The following is a 21,445-nucleotide window of genomic DNA, read 5'->3' on the forward strand; positions in this document are numbered from 1 at the left end:
GGTGGCCGGCTACCTTTGACTGTTGCATCAGATGGATGCAGTGTTTACTCCCCGAGCTGCATGCAATGTTATTTCTGTCAGCTTGAGGGATCTTCGGAGCAGGTGGGAAAGCAGTAAAGCCTTGGAGGGCATCATTCCTTCAGCTGCCTGCTGGCCAATTGTATTCATTACTGACTGTTATGCACAAGGGACTTTAGTTGAATCTCCATAACAGCACACGTGGGTGGCTTGATTTCTGACCGTACACATATATATTTGGTATACGCATGGGTGCGGGGATGTAGGCTTTTTTTCGGATAAGTGATCATTATGCGGACTGTCAGCACAAATGTGGACATCATGCAAATATGTTATGAAACATAAACAAACGGCATCTGCGAGGCGTCACCTTTTGAAGCTGGAGGGTGCTCTCGAGTCTGGGGCTGGATTTAGACATGAGACCAGAGGCGTTGACAGTACAGTCTCTCAAGTTGCGAATTTCGGTCAGATGGGCTCGATGCTTCTCTCTTTGTCTCCTGCAAAGGGTTAATACATTTTTAAACCACACAATTTTATTTTGTGCAATGAGAAATGTCAATGACAGAAAAGAGAAGCAATAATCTTTTATTAATATAGTTTAAAACATACAAATCCTTAGAAATGTACCCTTTGTATTCATGTTGATTTCATATTATTTAAAAAAAATTATTACTTTCAACAGTTATTACAACAAATCATGAATTATTAATTAAAAAATGTTATTACGTTCTTGAACGAACCTTCTTGACAAATGAAATGTATGTAAAAAAAGTTTTACTTAAATTTGTTAAAATATGTTTTTTTAAAGAAATTGTGATAAAAGATTATGCTAAACTACTTATTAATACTGATGATACATACTGTTTTCTTCTCAAGAATTACATTTTCAATAGTCGTTATGAATTGTATTTTTAATGTATCGTATTTTTGAATAAATTACCAGACAGGATAAAAACATTACCATCATGTCACTGATCCACAACATCTCTTCAAAAACACTCAAACTTGTTATTGTGTTGAAACAATGTCATTCTAGTTTCCAAGGATGGTTTGGACTTTGGACTCACTTGTTTTTGCAGTAAAGAGCCATGCAAGCCACTCCCAGCAGGCTGATCCCCATGGCTATGCTGAAGATGGACATAATCTGTCTCTGATAGGTTTCTGCACTCTCTGAAAAGACAGACAAGGACAACACACACTCATCTTCAGGCTTTATTCACAGTCATCATCGCTGTGCCAGTCTAGATTGAACAAAATAACCTAATGTAGCTAATTGGCTCTTGTAGTTTGTAAGGAAAATTCAATGACTCAATAATGGAAACATTCCCAGTGCAAGAGAATCAAAATTTTTAGAGATGATTGGAAAGGGACTGTTTGAAAACTAATTGGCTAGTTATACCATTTTGGCATGTTTAACTAGCACACAAACATGTGCACACAATCATATTTGATTTGATGATGGGGGATAGACAGCAGAGAAACAAGCAGGGAGCTGTCAGCTAAACACTCATGTGTCAGTGGTCAGACAGGCTTAAAATGCGCTTGCCGTAAGAATCTGCCTTATGATTGGTTTATAAGAATCCAGCACTATTGAACTGGATATACCTGACATTACATTACACAAAGTGGAATTTACTGATTTAATAATAATAAAAATAAGTTAATAGCATGCTGGGAAATGCATTCTTTCTCCTTGGTCCATAAAATTAAAATGAATGGTTTTCTGTAGGGCTGGGCGATATAGCCAAATATGAATCTCTTATTTAAATCGAGTTTACACTTTGTTGGTTATAAGACAATAGCCCCTTTCACACATACAGTCTTTACTGGTAAAACCTTTTCAGTGCTGCGCTCCTTGTCTTTTGTCTTCCGGTCTGTATCTTCACAGCGATCTTGCATTTATGAATGAACGGCTCGTTTTAAAATCTTTCCCGGTCTACTGACATTTGTTAAGACATCTGCTTTAAACATTGTTATCCTCATGATAAATTTCGTTAACTTTACATTAAGTAAATCTACTTCACCAGCTAGTAACTCCTGGACAGCGATGCCATACAAATATACAGAGCGACCGCAACACGGAAGTTCAAAGACAATAGAGAGCCTAAGTCCCTCCCCTTCCGGTCGACCACCATGGGACCTTATTTCGGAAAAATATTGTATGGTAGTCAATGGCGAGAGACAACAAATATTTTGATCTCGTTTGAATTGTGCCCTGATTTACACATATGATGTTTGTCAATTTAAAAGATACATTTTAAAGTCAAGAAAGTCGCAGCTTGATGTAAAACTGCTGAGGTATAAGACTGTGAAAATACGTAATTACAAAGACTACAAACCCAGAAGGCGCACATGCGACGTCATACCTTTTCTCTCAATGAATGAAGCTAACTTTACTGTGGCTAACGTCTGTCATTTTTTCTATAGTCTTACATTATAATCGTAACGTTACGCCGTCATGCCTGAGTGTTTTGAGCCAGAATACACACATACGAGCAACGGATCTTGTGACGTACATAGTGCGAGACGAGAGATGTAGTTCATTGAGCGATTTTCACATAAAACTAAACGTTACTCTTCTGTTTTATGACAAACTGCGACTTTCTTGACTTTCATAATTACCTTTTAAATTGACAAACATCATATGTGTAGTTCAGGGCACAGTTCAGACGGAATAAAAAGATAAGTTATCTCTCGCCATTGACTTCCATACATATTTTTTCCGAAATAAGGTCCCATGAGCCGGAAGCGGAGGGGCGGGACTTAGGCTCTCTATATTCTAAAGATGTCTGCGCCCTTGTTTCTCTGGCGCAATGAAGATTACTGGTATTTTGCACGTACGAGATCAGAACGCGCTGATGTAAGAAGTGATTTGGGCCAATCAGAAGCCATTGAAAGAGCAACGGCTCTGGGCCATTCATAAAAAGCACTGTTTACAAATGTCTTCAAATTGGAGTTATACCGAAACTAAAACTCTTCTCCTCGTCCGGGCGGATGAAGAGATTTGTCAACAACTTTAGAGGTCAATTCCGGTTAATGACATCATCACAGAGTTTACCGGTATTTTGGAACTGATGCGTGAATGGGCTGATACTGGTAAAAAGCCAGAACGCTGTTGCTTGTGTGAACAGCACATTTGTGAATTTACCGGTAAAGTCGCTCTGGCGACATCTCAATTTTACGGTAATTTACCGGGACTGCTGTGTGAAAGGGGTTAATGATTCACAAGTATGTAGAACACAGTAAGTGAGCGTGGTGAATGATAACTCCAGAATTTTGAGTGGATGCGCCACTGACTACCTTAAACACTTCTGTGTGGCCATTTTGTTCACACACTCAACATACATGTTTATGATTGGTTGCAATGCTTAACACTGCAAAAACATGTTGTAAAAAGAAACCCTTGACTCTCTTCATAGAGCGCTCAGACAGACAAATATGTACGGGAGCGTCTGAAAACAGCACCTATCAGCTGTCATAGTTCTGAGATGAAAATGGGGAGTGAAATGGGCGTAGATATTTCGATAACATCCCTTATATTCTATGTATCACCTAGCCCTACTTGTCTTTCTCGACGACCTATAAAGTACAAAAAAAGGCTTTATCAAGCCATCATTCAAAGTTTGTCTTGAACAATCAAACTCATGTGGTGGATTTTAAGAAGCATTCTCAATTTAAATCAAAATGATGATAACCCTGATTAAAAGGGAGCTGATCCTCTCAAACAACTTCAAGTCTTCTGAGAGAAGTTCCACTAGATGTCAGAACATTGATGGTGAGATTTGTTGTGTGACTTATATCCGGTGATCCAATGCACCGTAAAGGCGTTAAAAGGGGTTCAGGTCTGAGCTTAAAGTAGTTCTACTGCATCAGACTCAGTGAATAATCTATATGGATTAATCTTGGGCAAAAACAAGCCACCCAAAACTGTCAAAAATACATCTGTGGAAAACAAAGAACGGGCAGTGGGATAGCAGGGACTGAAAGACTGGTCCTCACAGGATATTGAGCCGTAGTTTGGTGGAGTCTCTGCAAACAGATGGCTAGACTCCCTCACAAACATACACCCATGTGAAATGCTCTCTCATGCCACAAATGCACAGAGCTGACCATTCATGCACACGTGCATTCAACACCCCCCCCCCCCCCCCCCACGCCTCTCTCACGGAAAACATGCTCCATAATAGCCAACAACTGGACTCGCTCACCATCCAGATTAAAATCACTGAGGCAGTCATTTCCGAGAAGCAGAAATGCATATCAGTTCCACTTAAGCTATCTCTCCTTCTCTGACAGTTTTTGAGGAAATCTTGAGGCGAGCGTGTGAAGCACGACTAATGGAAAACTTCACAAGATTCACTCGTTCACTTAAAGAAATGCTTTCAGTTGTCAGGCACATGAGAGAGGACGGTAGGGCAGGGTGTGTGGATGCAGAAGAGGGAAAAGCTTGCGGAAAATCCATTTTCACAGCAGTTTTTTGGGCTCCTGATTGTTGACACCGCTTTAAGTCTGTGGATGCTGTGGTTTGTTAGGGTAAAGGCATGTATTTAGCCCTTGGCTGTGTGATATTTCTTATCCCCAGAGACTTGCTATGCAACATGCCACCTCAGCAAGGTGCACACCTCGAGGCTTTGCAGTAATTAACAGCCACATACACAGGCGAGCACACACATGTATGCGCATAAGCCACACAGACTGCATCGCCCATACAGATGCTGCCCTGTGCCTTTACAATACATTTCTTTTGCTCTGTTTCCATGGAAACTCAAGAACATTAGGCTTCTATGAGGAACAGAGCATCATGTGTGTTTGTACACATTAATGTTGGTCAAGAATGGGAGAAGCTTGTGTGTGCTTTTCTTTCTAACTTATATGAATGTATATAGGAAAAAGCCTTAGATTATTTTTAGTCATTTATAATAACAGTTTGTAACCTAGTTAAAAGGTTCTGTGGTGTGATGAATGCATTTTTAAAAGTACAAATATTCCATGTAGTCTCTGGGGTCATAAAAGATCAATATTAATAATATAAATATAAAATTAAACCATTATTTAATGAAAAAAATATTAAAAATAAAGAACAATATAAATCATAATATAATTTCATATACATTTCCTTACCCATAAACTCAATTCCCAGCTCATCTGCTGCTTCAGGGAGAGATAACAAAAAAGAGACAAGTGGTTAAACAGACGGAGAGAAAGATAGAAACAGGGAGAAAGATGTTATCATACAGATTTCCACAAACAAAGACGTATTAAATCACCCAGATAATAACCGTGAATAAAAAGCAAGTGAGATTTGTCAACTAAAACTGCTCATTGTTCTGAAAGAGAAAGGATGCTGTAGCAGCATCGTTTCGACAACAAAAATAGCTTTCTCTTGATTACCCAAGATACGAGCAGTCACAATAGTGAAGAGGGTGAAGCAGTTTATAATATAAAGCACATAAAGGCCTGTTAGTTGCCTGTAGAATAGCTACGCTTCCATAGAAAAGCTAGATTTAGTCAGGGATGGGCTTTAGAAATGCCTCTGTCAACTCTAATGCCCAGGAGATGCTTATTTTTCAACTAGAAAAGACAATTGTGTTATTAATTCATCTGAAGGCTTCAAACTAATATGCCTCCTCTTTAAGGGAGTCTTCACCGGCAGAGCAATGGACAAGCAATTCACCTCTCTAAATACCGCCAGTCTCTCTCTCTCTCTCTCTCTCTTCTCTATCCCACTAAAGCCTTAGAACTGCTGTTCCTGATAAAGAGAAGAACACTCATGCTCTTTTCATTTGAATAGTCCCCTTTTTCAAGCCACTGTAATATAATCTCATTTAAATTAAAATGAAACCCTCACACTTAATTGCTTTTCTGACAGAGGTGGTCTAAGGTTTTTAAATAGACTGCGGCTTGCCCGAGAAAGATTATTTTAGTGGACATACTTGGGAAAAAACAGAAATCAAACCCAGTGACAGAAAACCCTCTGTCAAATGATAAATTGCCACATAGCAGCCTCAATTTTTCAACGCCACATGTTTTTGCATATATTCATGCTGCAATTTAAACATGATCTGTGGGAAAATAATGAGCTGAAATGGGTTTTTTTTCCCTCTCTCAAAGAGGTCGTGCTGCAGTTCTTAATGAGAATGCAAGGAATGGTAGTTTTAGCCTAAACAATTCCTGCTTATGATATAAATTCATGGTGAATAAGGACAGAGCCCTTGTTTATTGGCAGCCGCAGCACAGTGCAGGCACAATGAAGTATGTGGAATCGCTTAAAGGTTGTTTTAAATGCTAATGTAAGCAGAATTGCTGGTAATACTCCTACCCGAGATTTTTGCACAGTGTGTCTCTCCTCTGGGCCTATTGAATTCGCTGTGTGTTGTGGGATCGGGTGAGATTTTTAAAAAACACAACACAGCTCTGTGAGACAAAAGGCCCAGGCGATGATCCAGCGGTTCTGTCGTATCCCTACTGCCAGCATTGCTTGGCCCATTCATGCTGAGGCTGCCTCTGATTGCCCACAATAACTGCCACATTCATCCTGTCATAATCGCTGTGCTGTCATGAGCCACACACACAAAGTCATTAAGCACGGATATGCATGCATTCCTCGAATCCTGGCAGCAAGCTCCTGATGTACTGCTCCCATAAACCACAGGCTCCCATCCGTTGTCCCGTCACCCTTGGGAGACATTTACGCCGTCTAAGAGGAATGGCATCCAGTGCACTGAATCAACGTCAGTCGCTCAGAGACTGAGTGGAAGAAGTACAAAAATGAATCAAATCCTTAATCCTTCCGTTAGTTGGAGCAAGAGGCGAAAGCTCCTTTGTGCGGCTTACTTACATAGCCTAATGCTCAAGAGATAAATACCTAAATGAGAGGGGCCGCTGTCCCCTGAGCAAGTCAGTCGTGAAATCCGTCTCCCTCGAGTCACCGGCTGAACCCCAGATTTTTTCCCAGAGCTCTGAAAATGGCTCCACTAACCAAACTCCTTGTTCATACGGGGGATAGTCCAAAATATTTCAGGCACTCACCTTGTTTCTTGTCACTCGTGTTTGTACAGTTGTATGAAAGGAGCTGGTGCTTCAAAACGTCTTCATAAAAGTGGGCCATATGACATATTATGCACTATATCTAAGTCTTCTGAAGATGTATAATAGCTTTTCACAAAAAAACATAGCTTTTGAAAATTGTCCCCTCCAGTGAGCTTTTAACCACTACCACCAGAACTTGATAACCAAATGAGTGAGATTCATGAACAAATAATTTAGATAATTTTTGTGAACTAAATAAAAAAAACTAAATTAAACTAATTAAAAAGATTACATTCAAAAGAGTAATTAGTTCATGAATCGGACAACATTGCTTTTCACATGAACTTAAATTTAGGTCTGTTGTTTTGCAAAAAACTAGGTTTGTCATTAAAAAGACTTGGAATATAGACCTTGATCAGGGTAATGCCACATTTAATTTTGACGGGAATGAAAACGAGACTATGAGAGATATGGATTTTACATGCCAATGCCAATTGACCCTTTGCAAACTCACAGGCTTGTTTTCCTCCATGTAAAATTCAATATGGCATCTTCCCTGACTGAGGTCTAGTGCTTGATTTATATGGACCATTTGATACTTTTTATAGCTTGAAAACATCAGTCCCTAAAAAAAGCATAACAACACATTTTCTCCTTTTGTGTTCTGTGGAAGAACGAAAGTTGTACAGCTTTCAAAAAACGAGGGTGAGAAAATGGTTTCATTTTTGGATGAACTACTCCTCTAACACCATCGCTCATACAATACAGGCTAAAAAGTTGAAAGAAAGTCAACAGCGTTCCTCATATTAAGCAGCGGGGTTTCTGCAGTCGCTGACCCGCAGTGTTATCCTTTGCCAGGAAGCTGGGGGGAGATACGGGGCCTATATATGCAGAAGCGAGGCTCTTTTCACATCTTACTTGTGTGGTAGTCGATATGGAGACAAAAAAGACAGTCGACGGATGATTTGTGCTAGTGTGTTGAGCAGAGATAGATTGTGAAAAAGCTCCGGGGACAAAAGACTAGGTGGCAGATAAAGCCAAGCCACCCCCAGGGGGTGATTTGTGGCTCATTTGGTGGGTTAAGTGAATAAAGATGCACTGGACCAAACACATCAGGCTCAAACCAGGAACGGGGAAAAACAAACACTGGCCTCTACAGGGTGGAATAAAGATACACCGAAAACATAATGGGCTATGAAAAAATTGTAAAGGCTGTAATTTGACATAAGATATTGAGCACTGTGAATGCTCCTCATGCGGGCCGCTCCAAAGCCTGTTGTGTTTGTTTCCATGGTAGGATTGTAACTCAAGCACATAATCTGGATTAACTGGCTCATTTCTATCAATGTTGAATATGTGGATACAACAAAATAAAAATAAAAACTAAAGATGCTGAAAGCTTCAGCCATTTAGCAGATTTGCAACAGCAGTGGCCTAAAATTGCTTCAATGCTAAACGGTGTCAACAGAAGGGTGGAGGAGGCAATACCAGCAGGATTGTGTAGGTGTATCCGTGAAGGAGATGATGGCACTGCTAGAGATGAGGGCTCCATCTCGGGGATTGATGGATAGCGGGAATATGAATGCTCTCATTGAGAAAATCAGACAGGAAAGAGAAGTATCAGGGACACAAAGGCTACAGAAAGATCCCATTACTAGCCACTCAGAAGGGTCAGCAACTCAAAGTGCACTAAATGGGAGTTTAGGTTGCCGTATCACTCGCTGTAAAAGATCACCCCCCAAAAGCTAGACAATTCATACGACGCTAGGCACTCAGAAACAGCCGTGTTGCAGATTCATTTTGCGCTGGACATCTCTTTTCTCCGCTTTCTCCCTCCAAGGCTTGTACACTTCCTTTCATATCGGTATAATAGCTCTCAGAAAGTTGAGTCACAGGAAGAAGGGTTTATGAGTCAAGGCTTTGTGAGGTTTCACAAATCTTTCCATTACCAACCTGTAAGAAAGCAAACATCACTCTTTGACAGCTTTTTCAGTGACTATGAACTTCCCCTTGACTACTTGTACTCCACTGTCCTTTTTTTAACCTGTGAGACACTCTCCTGGCTCATTGAGCACAGAAATGGCTAATGACTTTAGCATCGACCTAAAATTAGCAAAGCAATTGCTTTCATTCAGGGACTTTCCTAATGACAGGGGAAATGTACTCTTCATGAAAAATAGTAACTTGATCACATTTCGTTGCCACTCTGAGCCTGTAAACGGGTTACACAATATATTTGTCATGCAAAAAAAATTCTGCTCCTGCAGAGTTAGAGATCAGCTTTCCTATAGTGAAAATAGCATATGCAAATGCTTTCTGATTTTCATGAGTGTGGCATTGTAGGGTGATGGCAATTTCAGCACTTAGAGAGAGAGGTATAATTAACTACTTAAGCAATACACGGTTCTGAGAAATCGGTGGAGAACTCTCAGCCCTGGAGGCTAAGAGACTCACCTGATGCTAGAAAGGCTGGAACTTCTAAAACTAAGACTGGAAAGCAAGTAAACAACAAGTAAATGATGTTCTATCATCTTTGGTTTGCTGTATCATGAAGCATATTGTCGCCAAAGGGCTTTGTGTTGTTCATGCTAGTAGGAATGGAAATAACTCAATAACCTTGTTTTTATCCAAACCACATTCATTTTTCCTGTATCCCTGTAAGAAGCACACAAAATAAAAGATTCCATCATATTATCCCTCAAAGAAAACACACTGTGACAAAAGTACATACTTGGGTCAGATAAGATGGAGTCCGTCTTCGGCACAAACTGGTCACAACGAAGTCCACGGTAACCCTCTTTACACCTGCAAAAGAAGAAGAATGTTCAACATTTCAATACAGAAATATAAATTACCTGTGTGTCTACACTTCAAATATTTTCATCAATATTAGGGATTGGGGGATGTCATTTTAAAAGCCCAAAAGTTGGAACATCTGAATGAACACACACACACACACACACACACACACACACACACACACACACACACACACACACACACACACACACACACACACACACACACACACACACACACACACACACACACACACACACACACACACACACACACACACACACAAAAAAAAATTCTTACTGACCCCAACATTTTGGAAGGTATAGTATATTTCGGGATAGTTTGTATTTTTGTCTTTTAGTCACCCTTTATTTTCAGTCACCCTAGTGTTAGTGAGTAAATGATGACAGATTTTTCATTTTGGGGTGAGCTACCCATTTAAATAGTCCTGTAGTGTGACAAATATATTTTAAGAGTACAAATATTCAATGCAATCTAACTAATATCTAAGCTAATATCAAGTCATAAAAAGTGCATTCATCTAATTATACGAGAAGCATACAAATGTTTTAAAATAGTTCTAGATGGAGCATGTGAAGCTGCACATCCATTTTGAGTACAGATCTGCATCCACGTGTCCATCCACCATCCATCATTATGCCATTTTCACAGAGAGATTGACTCAACATTAGAAATCAGAATACCCAGAAATGTTATAAATTAGCCTAATGCAGAAAAAGATGAGGATGTAAAGGAGGGAGTGGTGATATTGAGAAGAAGAAAAAAGAAGAAAAATAGGGATAACAGGGCGGGTCTGTCCAGAGCTCAGTGGTGCCTGCACTCGCACAGATAACACAGTCTTGACATTTATGTCACATCCCCACTGAGCTATGGGACCGTAAGGCATTTGACTAGACTCTTACTGTGAGATCTATGTGAAACAGGGGACTTCTTCCAAAAGTAGCAATGTGCTCTGAATCTGTGTGTAGAAGAACCACAGAGAACACCAGCTGCCCTCCAGCAAAAGCATTTCAGACATCTTCTAATCTCTCTCTCCATCTCTCGTCCTTTCTTTGCGTTTTTTAACGCCTTAACCCAACAACTGTTGTCCTCCCATGTGAAAATACAAATACAACACACCTTCAATGCTGCAAACAGACTCATCTCAATTTTCCAGCAACACTGTGCCTTTTATTCACATGTTTACCTGAAAATTACCCAATTCAGAGATCTGCCTCTGTGATCACTTCTCTTTCCTGTGCAACGCTAACATAATTTTGATGAGGTATACCATGATAATGACGGTTCACAAATGGAAACAAGCATACAGGCCGAGAATAATAATAAAAAAAAACCTTAACAGGATGATCTTCATGTTGTTTCATCTGGCTTTGTTTGCAGTGTGCACCAGATCCGGTGCGACAGCTGCCTAGACTCAATCTTGTCAGTGTGTCTGGCTTGAGGAAGCATGACTGAGCTTTGCTGCATGAAACAGAAATGAGACTGAAAACTGACTGAAAAGAGGGGATAACATGGTTAGACTGTAATTACAGTCAAGGAAGCAGGTGAGGAGCATGTTGTGCGGTCTCATCTCTCTCTGCCTCGCGCTCTGTTAGCTCACCGCCTGGTTAACACTGACTCACGTGTTGACAGCAGAATGATGGTCGTGACTGTTGGCAGCCTATTTGTTTTTCCCCTTTCTCCCCTTTTCTGGTAGACAGTACAGTAGAGCTTTTAGCAGTATGCCAAGAAAACAAACCAACAAATCATTTCATGCATCGTTTACTTGGTATTGGAGGAAAGGAAAATCAATGTACGCACATCTGCTTATGACATTCGAGGTGCCTACAGAGTAAACAACATTGTAAACTAGAATTTCTGCATCTGCTTCATGGCTTTTCATTATCATTCAAGGACATGTTGATTGGCATCAATGATCGTTCCACTGTTGTTTAAATTACAGCTAGATAGAAAAGGAGAGAAATGATATATTTCCCTCGAAGGAGGCCGAGGCAATAAGCAGGACTCGCATTTGACTACCACAGTTAACGCAGTTTGTTAATTAAAGCTGAAGTGTTTGAATACTCATGTTAAAAGTGTTAAAATACTCCTGTACCAGCTTAATATGCAGAGACGACTAAAAGTAAACCATTAGTGGGACGAACACTGTCTCCGTGACCCTATCAAAGCGTAGCTCTGTTTGTTTGAGAATTCTGACCCGTCTCGCACGGCAACAGCAGCTCAGCCAATGGCGTGAGTTCTGGGGTGGGGCACTCTGCTTGCCTGACCATTGGCAGATGGGCAGAGTGTTCGTAGGGAAACCTGTTTGAAACCAATCAGTCATTAGTTTTGCAATAGCATTTGGTAATTGTGGTCGAGCAGAAACTACACTTCAGCTTTCAAGGTATGTGGATGTAAGTTGGAATAAACAGGAGAGCTTGTTTGTGCAAGAAAGCGTGTCTGTGAGTGGGTTGTGCGTGGTGGTATTCTTTTCCTCCCTGTCAAACAGCTCCCACATAACAGGCTGAGCTTGTGTCTTGCATGTGGGTGATACATATACTACCCACATTCACACACCCACATACTGTACAATACACACCTTTACACAAAGACACTGTCAAGCCATCTCAAGATCCTGTGACAACTTTCCTCCATAAATAAGGCCCTATCTGATCCTGACATCCTTTACTATTATTGATGTATTTGGAGGGTGAGATAAGGCCAATATTTGAAACAATCTCTGTTCAATTGTTCCTTACCCATCATCCCTGTCAAAAAAGTGCTGTTTAAGAAACCTGGCTTCGCTATTATCATACGGCCAATACATATTCATAAGTATCTGTCTGGGTTTGCGGATGGGGAGAGGAGAGTGAGCATTGCAACAGAATGATTTTATTTGTTGAATGACATTGACTGATTTCCACTTCACCATTCAAGATGTTTCAGCACACAAACAAGGAATGGATCCCCACCAATTCAACAAGTGTTTTTTTTCTCTCCAGTTTTTCAGTTCTGGGCATATAAATCACCCAGGTTTTTTATTCTGGAAGTCTAGGTTGACTTCTATTCAAATTAACAGATTTCAACCCTTTTTTATATGAATTTGACATAAAAATGTTTTTAGAAGCATAATTTCATTATTTAACTTAGCTACTCCTCAAATGCCATTTAAGTATAATTTGAATGTTTTCAAGACCCAAGACCCAGACGTTCATATTAATTTATGACTCTAGAAGAAGAAACAAAAAGGGAAAATTACTACTGAGAGTGTAAAAAGCATGTTTTCGAAGACTTTATATTCTAACATTTTACTTTGCCAAAAGTTCCTACAGTTGAATAAATACCCTGGTATGAAATACTGTACGTACAGAATCAAGCAAGGCAGCAAAGAATAAATGCATCCTCACTTAGGAGCCATACATTTACCCTGAGCTTTGTCAAACGAAGAGTTTTCTACTTTTCACATGCTTTTAACACCACAAAAGCCTGACTTGAAAATAAACCTATTAAAATGGTAATCACGCATGAGTAGATAAGTCCCCCTAAGCTTATACTAGCGGAAGCGCAAACACTCAACCGGGAGTTCTCCTGACGACGGCATTGTCATGGCAGAGCACTGGTTTTAGATAAGAGGAAGCACAGCGCTGTGTCACAAAACAGTTTGTGTGGAGTCTATCCACCAGCGTGAGGATCAGCGACTGTCTGAAGGGCACATGGAAGGAGGGAGAGAAGTGAATTAGAGACATTGATGGCCATCTTCACATATGACGAGGTTTCACAGCTCTGACACAGACACAAGTGTTTCTTTGGGGCTCTGATCATAGTTGTTCCCATTGCTCAACACTACACTATTGTCAGACTAAAGATCAATGGGAAATATATGTATATATTTATGTATATAATATAAATGTAAATGTAAATGTAAATGTAAATGTAAATAAAAGTTTCTTTTTTTTTTTTTGTCACATATCCTGCGATTGTTTTTACGTCAATAACAATGGAAGGTGTGATCTGGTGTGAAAGATCATCTCACTTACACGTCACATCACAACGCAAGCTGACACACACGCATAAACACTGAAACCGAACCGACGATGCATGTCTTTCACAATGAAAGCATGAATATCTCATTTTTCATCAGATATGGCGCGATAATCCAATGAAGCTGTGAGAGCGGCAGTCTGTCTCAGAGGTGTTTAAAAGCTTATCCTCCTTAATATCATTTACATGGCCCTTCTTCAGTCAGGGCAATAAGTGTAATTCCGTTAAATTGCGATATTGTCTTTCCCATCATTCTTCAGTCTTTATATATAGACTCTGGTTAATCCTTTCCTTTTTAATCAAGCCGCTTTGATGTATTCATCATGCCATTTTATTTAATTTGCTATTCCCCTGCAGGGAAGGAAAGAGGTGGACACTAATGGAATCAACGTGCCAATGAGGTGTGCATAGGTTCTGCATCTCTGTGGTAACATTCACCATGGTAACTCGGCTTTTTTTGTGGGCTTAGTGCCCACTGGATTTGATGCAACCACGGAAACGCATATGAAAATAAGAGAGATGGGCATTGTTGCCAACGAGATTTGTGAATGTTTCTAAGTATCTCTGAAGTCTATTAACACCCTGCTTTGGGAAAATCGTTCCATGAAATCAAAGATTTTAGGTGCATCTCTTAAAAAATCTATGCATTTTTGATTGACAACTCATTACAGGTTAGATTGCTCCTGAATACACGTTTTTATTTTTTCCATGGGAACAGAGTGAAATTTCTATTCATTCAATCTTGTTATTAAAGCTGTTGTTATCGGAGGGCTCTAATCAAGATTTTATAGACATTTTTGAGCCGGAGGCTGAATTGACCATATTGAGGTCCTAATTAAATGTACTTCTTATCTTTTTTTCTTCAAGACAAACACAAATGCTTTATCAGTAGCCGCCTTATCAGTGTGACGGACGTCTCTTGGAGTTTTACTTGAAACTGGAATTATAGAATTACATTTGCTCTGAGTCAATATTGTTTTTCACCGTTTTCTCTCATTACACAAGGACGAAACAATATCTTCAAGCATGCCATGCATCACTAACGAAGCTTTCAATAAAATTACAGGTTTTATAGAGTATATGCTTACATTATGCTAACCACTTGTAGGCATCATAGAGTGCCAACGAGGCCAGACATTCCCAGGTGGCTGCTAATTCATAGTGTCAGGCTGTTTCTAGCGTTGATGACACAAACATAGTTGTTATTTAATCATATTTAGATTAAGCTAAAGGGCTCAAACATGCCACAACCATCATTTAATCATCAAGTGCAGGGCATATGTTTACTGTGTCAACAAGAACCCTGCCATTTTGGGTCTCTGTCTCTTCCTGAAGTATCCTCAGAAAGTTTGCCTTCGTTTAGTGACAGCTCCCCACTTTACAAGGCACAATTGTGCGTCTTCACATGGCTGCGAGTGATGTTCACAGGAGCAAACCGCTGCTACGGCACATGAACAAAAGTGACAGGTTCTAACTCGGGGTGGCAAAGAGCTAAAGGTTCGGGGGAGATGTTTCAACTTAAAACATCCCTGCCATTACACAGCTTGTGGTGTTGCAGAATATGCAGAAGGTTGGGAAATGTCCTGGGGCTGGGTTAGACGGATCTCGGTTCAGCCAAGAACATTAACAGAATGGAAATGCTTGTATTCTTTTATGCGGCTGCAGCTTAGCTGATAATGATTGTACAGTAAGACAAGCAGATGTAAGATCACTCAGGGGAAACACGTCTATCTAAGCTGAGTTTCGAGCTGTTTTTTGTACTTTTCCTGGAGATTTACTATAGGTTGCTTGGCTGGGAAAATACGTTAGCCAATTAGACAGGCCAAAGCGGCGCATTTAAGCATCTGGTGCATTAATTAGCGGCTCTTATGAAGGTCTGAAGACCAAACAAACATATAGAGGATAAAGCTGATTATTTGGCAATTCATCAAGGCATGTGATAATAAAAAACATCAGATTTTTAAGTAGCAACGAGGCAAGGCTGTTGATCACATCACAAAGCATTTCTCAGGCACTGTTAACAAACCTGGCGTTCAGAGGCAGTGTGCTTCCTCTTGCGTGAAGGAACACAAGCGCTTCGGGCGCTGGATTTTGGCAGCCATCAGCTCTCGCATCTTTGCCTGATCAAACAATCCCCACATTTTCCATCGCTGGCCCTGCGCTTCTACTCTTCTATTCATCCGGCCAACAACCACATGGTTTTTTCATGTGGCCTCGCTGCCAAAAAACGGATGCTCTCTGGCATTTTAAAATTGTTTTGCGTAAATTAAGACAACGTTGCCTCTGTGAGCGACATTTGAGATTCTGACATTTTCTTGAGCAATTTTAATCCTGTCAGCAGCATTCAGGATGACTGAGCTAAAATAATTGAAGATACGAGTGTGCTCAGAGGGACAGGATCTCACTAGCACGAGCAACCACACACACACACGGAAAAATTAAACCAGGCATACTAACTTTAAGTCACAGGACAAATTCTAATCAGAAGTGAGCATCCCTATGCCCTGCTCACTTCAAAGGGCAGCCCTTGAAGGGAGGAATGCACTTGTGTTATTGAAGCCATTTGGAACACACTTGCTTTATGACTTAATACAACTTGCTGTCACATCTTTGGACACCGCATGCAGTCTGTATGCCTCTACTATTAAACTCATTTGTATACTCTTAAAAACAAAGGTTCTTTATTGGCATTGATGGTTCCATGAAGAACTTGTAACTTCTCATTGCAAACGTCCAAAGGATGGCTTTAGAGGATTTAAGAATGACAAAGAGCAGATGAAGGGGGAGTCATATTTATACAAAAGAAAGAAAATTGGATAACAGAACATTCATGAATTCAAATGTTTAACAAATCCAATTGTCCCAGTACTTACCTAAAATACATAAATCTATTGAAGATCTACCTCATCGACCTATAGTTTCTACTACTGAAAAGTTATCTGAATTTATAGAAACTCATTTACAGTACAACCATTGGTGAAACAATTGCCTTCTTATTTCAGAGACACAACAGATTTTTTGAATAAATTACAATCATATTCTCGAGACTGGTTTGAAACAAAGCATGCATCATCTTTATACTTAGATTCCATATAAGGCTTAGAATCTTTAAAAAAAAAAAATCTATATTCTATATATTACCCACACAATTTATCTTAGATGTGATCAAATTTATACTGACAAATTTTTGTTTGTTTGTTTGATAAAAATGACTATTTTCATGTACAAGGTACTGCTATGGGTACCCTTAGCACCTAGTTATGGGTACATTTGAATTAGGCTTCATTTATAATAATAATCCTTTTGGACATGACATTAAGTACTGGGCAAGATATATTGGTGATTGTTTTCTCATTTGGAAAGGAAATGAAGAGGAACTAAATGAATTTGTGTTGTGTTTGAACTCAACACTGGATTCTATAACATTTTCATTTTCAAACAACATTTGTAAGATCTAAAGTTCTAAGACTAGATCTAAGTTTGAAAACTTTGTCTCCACTATGGTGTTTCGAAAACCAACAGACAAGAAAAATGCTCTCTGCTGATAGTCATCACCTGCTACCTCTAAAAAAAAAGTCTACCCTTAAGCCAACTTTATAGATTAAGACGTACTGTATATGCGATTCAGAAGAGGAATTTGACAAACAGTCTGAAATTCTCAGCAACTGCTTTAGTTCAAGAAGACACCCAAGGACTTGGTTTAAATGAGCGTTTGAAAGCGAAAAAGATCTAAGAGAATTTAATTATTAAGTAACGATCAAAGTTAATTATACCCTTATATGAAAAATAGTCAACAGATCAAATCCATTGTCAATACATTTTGGTTTATTTTAGCTTTAGATTCTTAATTAAAAGTTGTTTAAATATCCTCAAATCTTTATACAAAAAGATCTCAAAACTTGGTGAATATGCTAGTTAGATCAGATGTTGTGCGCGATGACAAAAAAGCATACATAAAAGGTTGTTTTCCATGTCAGAATTGCACATCATGTTCTTTTTTACTACAATGCAAATACTTTATATGTTTTTCCACAAAAAAAGTATACTTAGTTTTAAAGGCAGGTGTTACACTATAATAAATCCTGTATATGCTCTAGTAAGACCATGATTTACTTACTCCAAAGTCCATGACCATTTATGCATGCTGGGAAAACATCAAGATCATTGAGGATTAGAGTGAGTGAACATAATGAACATAATGATGCCATGATGTTACCTCTCCGATAACTAGACACTTATTGATTATAATCATAGTATTGAACAACTTAAATGCATAGGTATTGAAGTGATGAATTCTCGCCATGGTGGATATATTGTTATGCATTGCTAAACATTGTAATACAATGTTTATGAATGGCATTTTTTGCCTGATGCGTTATTGTTCACATTCTCATAATTTTTTGTTCCAGATGGAGTTAAACTGGAGTCTCACGATTGATTGTTTAATTATGATCACCTGAATTTGTATAGTTTTCTACATAACTACCGAGAAACAGTGAATTGTTACACTGATAAAGGTAGACGGACGAAAAGTTTGTTTAATAAAGGAAAAAGTTAAAGTATAGGCAAAAAAAAAAAAAAAAAAAAAAAAGAGAAGAAAACATTGTTGTAATGTTGTATTTTATTTTTCTAATCAAACCATTTTTGGAACGGTAATGTTACAGAAGGAACATAAGAACAAAAACATTAAAATTTGTAAAAGATTCTGCTCGGAGCTAACTGATGGATTTTCTATTTTGTAGCCCTGTTTATATGGCATTGCTGTGAAAACCCCCTTTTGGAACCTTTAATTTTAAAAGTGTACATATGAAACTTATTTACATGCAATATGAAACACATAACTGAAATGTGTGCATAAATTGTTTTATTTCGAAACAAAACAACTTCAATTATTCTGTTTATATGTTAACTCGAACTCACTCACCATCTAGCTTTAAAATGTATTGCGAGGACTCCTCATCCTGGGTCACGTGACAATAAACGATAACATTAATTTCTTGAAGTGACCATCGCATGTACCCTTCGCTGACAGATTTGCTCTTGATGAATGCCCTTACAAATGGAGTCTCCCTCTCGAAGTGCCATTCGAGGGCGTAAAAATCGCTGTTTGGAATTCGCCCATACACAATTATTTGAGCAGACGTTCAACAGATTTAGGACACTAGCTGGATCTGATGATGATGGATTAAGGTATTACAGAGATGTGCCAATTTCTCCCGTCTCACTCTCCACCACTTCTCAGGAATGGAAGTAAAGGACAGCCATCTTAAAGCCGTCTGAGCCACAGCTACAGCAATGACTAAAGTGAATGGCTTGTCTCCAATCTCTACCAAGCTCCATGTGTCAAGGACAGGCTTTTGGGAAGAGGAAGAGCAGGCTTAAGAAGCTCAGGAGTGGCTAAAATCCATAACCTGTCTGTGGGCCAGCCATAACTAACTGCAAAATTCTCACGATACAAAATGAGAGGTAAAAGGCATGTCGCAGGTCATATCCATTTGTGCACAAAGCATTTTGAGAGCATGGAATGTACATATCTAGCTTGGCTCACTTCGGAGAGAATTCAATCAGAATTCAATCAATATCAAGTTTAACAAATAACTTTTTATTCTGGGAACTCACCGGTGAATAAATGAGAAAATATTGGTGTGTTTACAAGAAAATTTGGTACTGTCAGCTGTGGACAAGCATAAATCTATAAGGTTGCAAAAAAGAGCACTTTGGGAGGTAGTTTTTCAAGCACACTTCTGCTCTAATGAGCTTTTCATCCATAAATTTGCCTCACTGACCCATTTTTCATTTGTAAATGTACTGTGTATTCTCACAATTGTCTAGAAGCCTTTAGTCTCCCAGCCAAAGAGTTGTTTATTTGTCTTTGCATTTTGCTTCTCATCACATTGTTATCTTCACATTTTGGATATGTTTTGCTTGAGGCTGTATTTATGATGTTGGCTAACACCTCATAATTTTGCTCCAATAATAAGCATTCTGTCTGTGAATAATAATATTATTAAAAACACAACAGGATGTGAATGTTTTCACTCACATCTTGCAAGTCTCTGGCCATCTATTCATTCTCTGACTATGGCCACTTTTCTTGTTAGCATCTGGTTTGTGGGCTTGGTGACATGGCATGTCATTGTCACTGTTCATTACCTTTGCATTTCCTGTGCTTGCTGTGACAGAAAGGTAAACACCCCTTCACAGAGAAAACTCATTCCAGCTCCACAGGGAGCACTTTGTCCCCTCCACACTGCCATTACACCACAGAAAATAACAAACAAAGGAATAATAAGATTTGTTTATATGGTAGGTAAGCATTGTCTGAAAGGCACTGAAACCCTGACATCCTAATCCTTATTAAAAACCTCTTTAATGAGGTCCTCCGGAATTCTAGGTCTAGGTCTTGAACGCGGGTAATATAATTAATCGCGCACACAGGGCTTAGTGTCAGGTACACATATTTAATTTAAAGACTTATTGCAAGTGGAGGGTTTAATATCTGCTGTGAGGGGTTTAACACCCATATGCGGACTCTCGGCAGGTCTTTGCCGAAAGAAGAATTTTTGTCTGCTCTCTGATTGGGAAAAAAGAGATTGATTAGAGCATCTGGCCACTGGCAATCAGACAGACAGGCAACTTTGCGTTTCATTAAAACATAATTAAACCATCCTTTTAAGTTCTAGTGAAAACATTATGTTAATTCTCCACAAGTTCAATGGCCAGCGCTTTTAATTCAAAGTGTGCCATTCCTCTATTAAACCAAATCGAGTTTCAACAATGTATTGGGTCAGTGCTCCTTAAATGAGCTTCTCTGAAGTAGCTCTCAATAACTTTCACTCTTGTTTTAACTTGTATTTTCCAGACTAAATGCAATGGCAACCCCACGCCAAACAAAACAAAATGCCCTAATTTTATGCAATCGATTTCATTCTTAAAGCTTTTCGCAATATAAATGCGAGCTTCAGCAAATCTAACCATTATACCATTGGCTCATAATGCCATAGACCTCAAATAAGGCCAGGTGACAGAGCTGACAAGTGACAGCGACACATATGACGTACACTAAAGTAATGGACTCATGTGTGACAGAAGTAGAATATGTTCCTCTCCCACCATCCCCAAACAGCATTGGCAATGCTGTTCCACCTAATAACTTTGTTTGATCCCATACTGCTCAAGTATGCATTACCAATCAGGTCTATCCTTTCAGGGCTTGCTTATAAACCTGATAAGTGGACACGCTAGAATCCTAATCATTGACGTCCTTCTGAAAATGAGAAGCAGTCTGTGAAAATCAAATCTGATTGCACTCAGCAAACAAATACATATCATGAGTACGGAGCATAATCAAGATTAGCTAGAATACGTGACCTGCTTCTGCGGGCATGTTTGCACGTGTGATTTGAGCATTAAATCGCTGTGCCTCCGGAATATAAAGCGACTGATAGGTGACCTTCTAGCAGTAACCAATTTCCACATGAAGTGGCGGAGATAATCTGATCACAACAAGGTGTAAATATAAAGGAAATCTCCATTGCCCTCTTTCTATTCCAGAGGG

General features: G+C 39.2%; 1 protein-coding gene across 3 annotated transcripts in view; it reads right to left on the reverse strand.

Annotated features, from left to right (window-relative positions):
• nrg3b (neuregulin 3b) overlaps positions 1-21,445 on the reverse strand; it is a 141,645-nt gene that overhangs the window by 8,699 nt on the left and 111,501 nt on the right. Inside the window, exons 3-6 of one of the 3 annotated variants that reach the window (XM_079851600.1) lie at positions 9,779-9,852; positions 5,140-5,166; positions 1,086-1,188; positions 389-515 (exon numbers count right to left, since the gene is read on the reverse strand). In XM_079851600.1, the coding sequence (XP_079707726.1) occupies positions 389-515; positions 1,086-1,188; positions 5,140-5,166; positions 9,779-9,852 (331 nt within the window). Of the gene's footprint in view, positions 1-388; positions 516-1,085; positions 1,189-5,139; positions 5,170-9,778; positions 9,853-21,445 lie in introns of all 3 variants that reach the window. The other 2 variants (XM_079851599.1, XM_079851601.1) reach the window with 2 other exon arrangements.

Source organism: Squalius cephalus (genome assembly GCF_949319135.1).
Source record: "Squalius cephalus genome assembly, chromosome: 19".
Lineage (NCBI taxonomy): Eukaryota > Metazoa > Chordata > Actinopteri > Cypriniformes > Leuciscidae > Squalius > Squalius cephalus.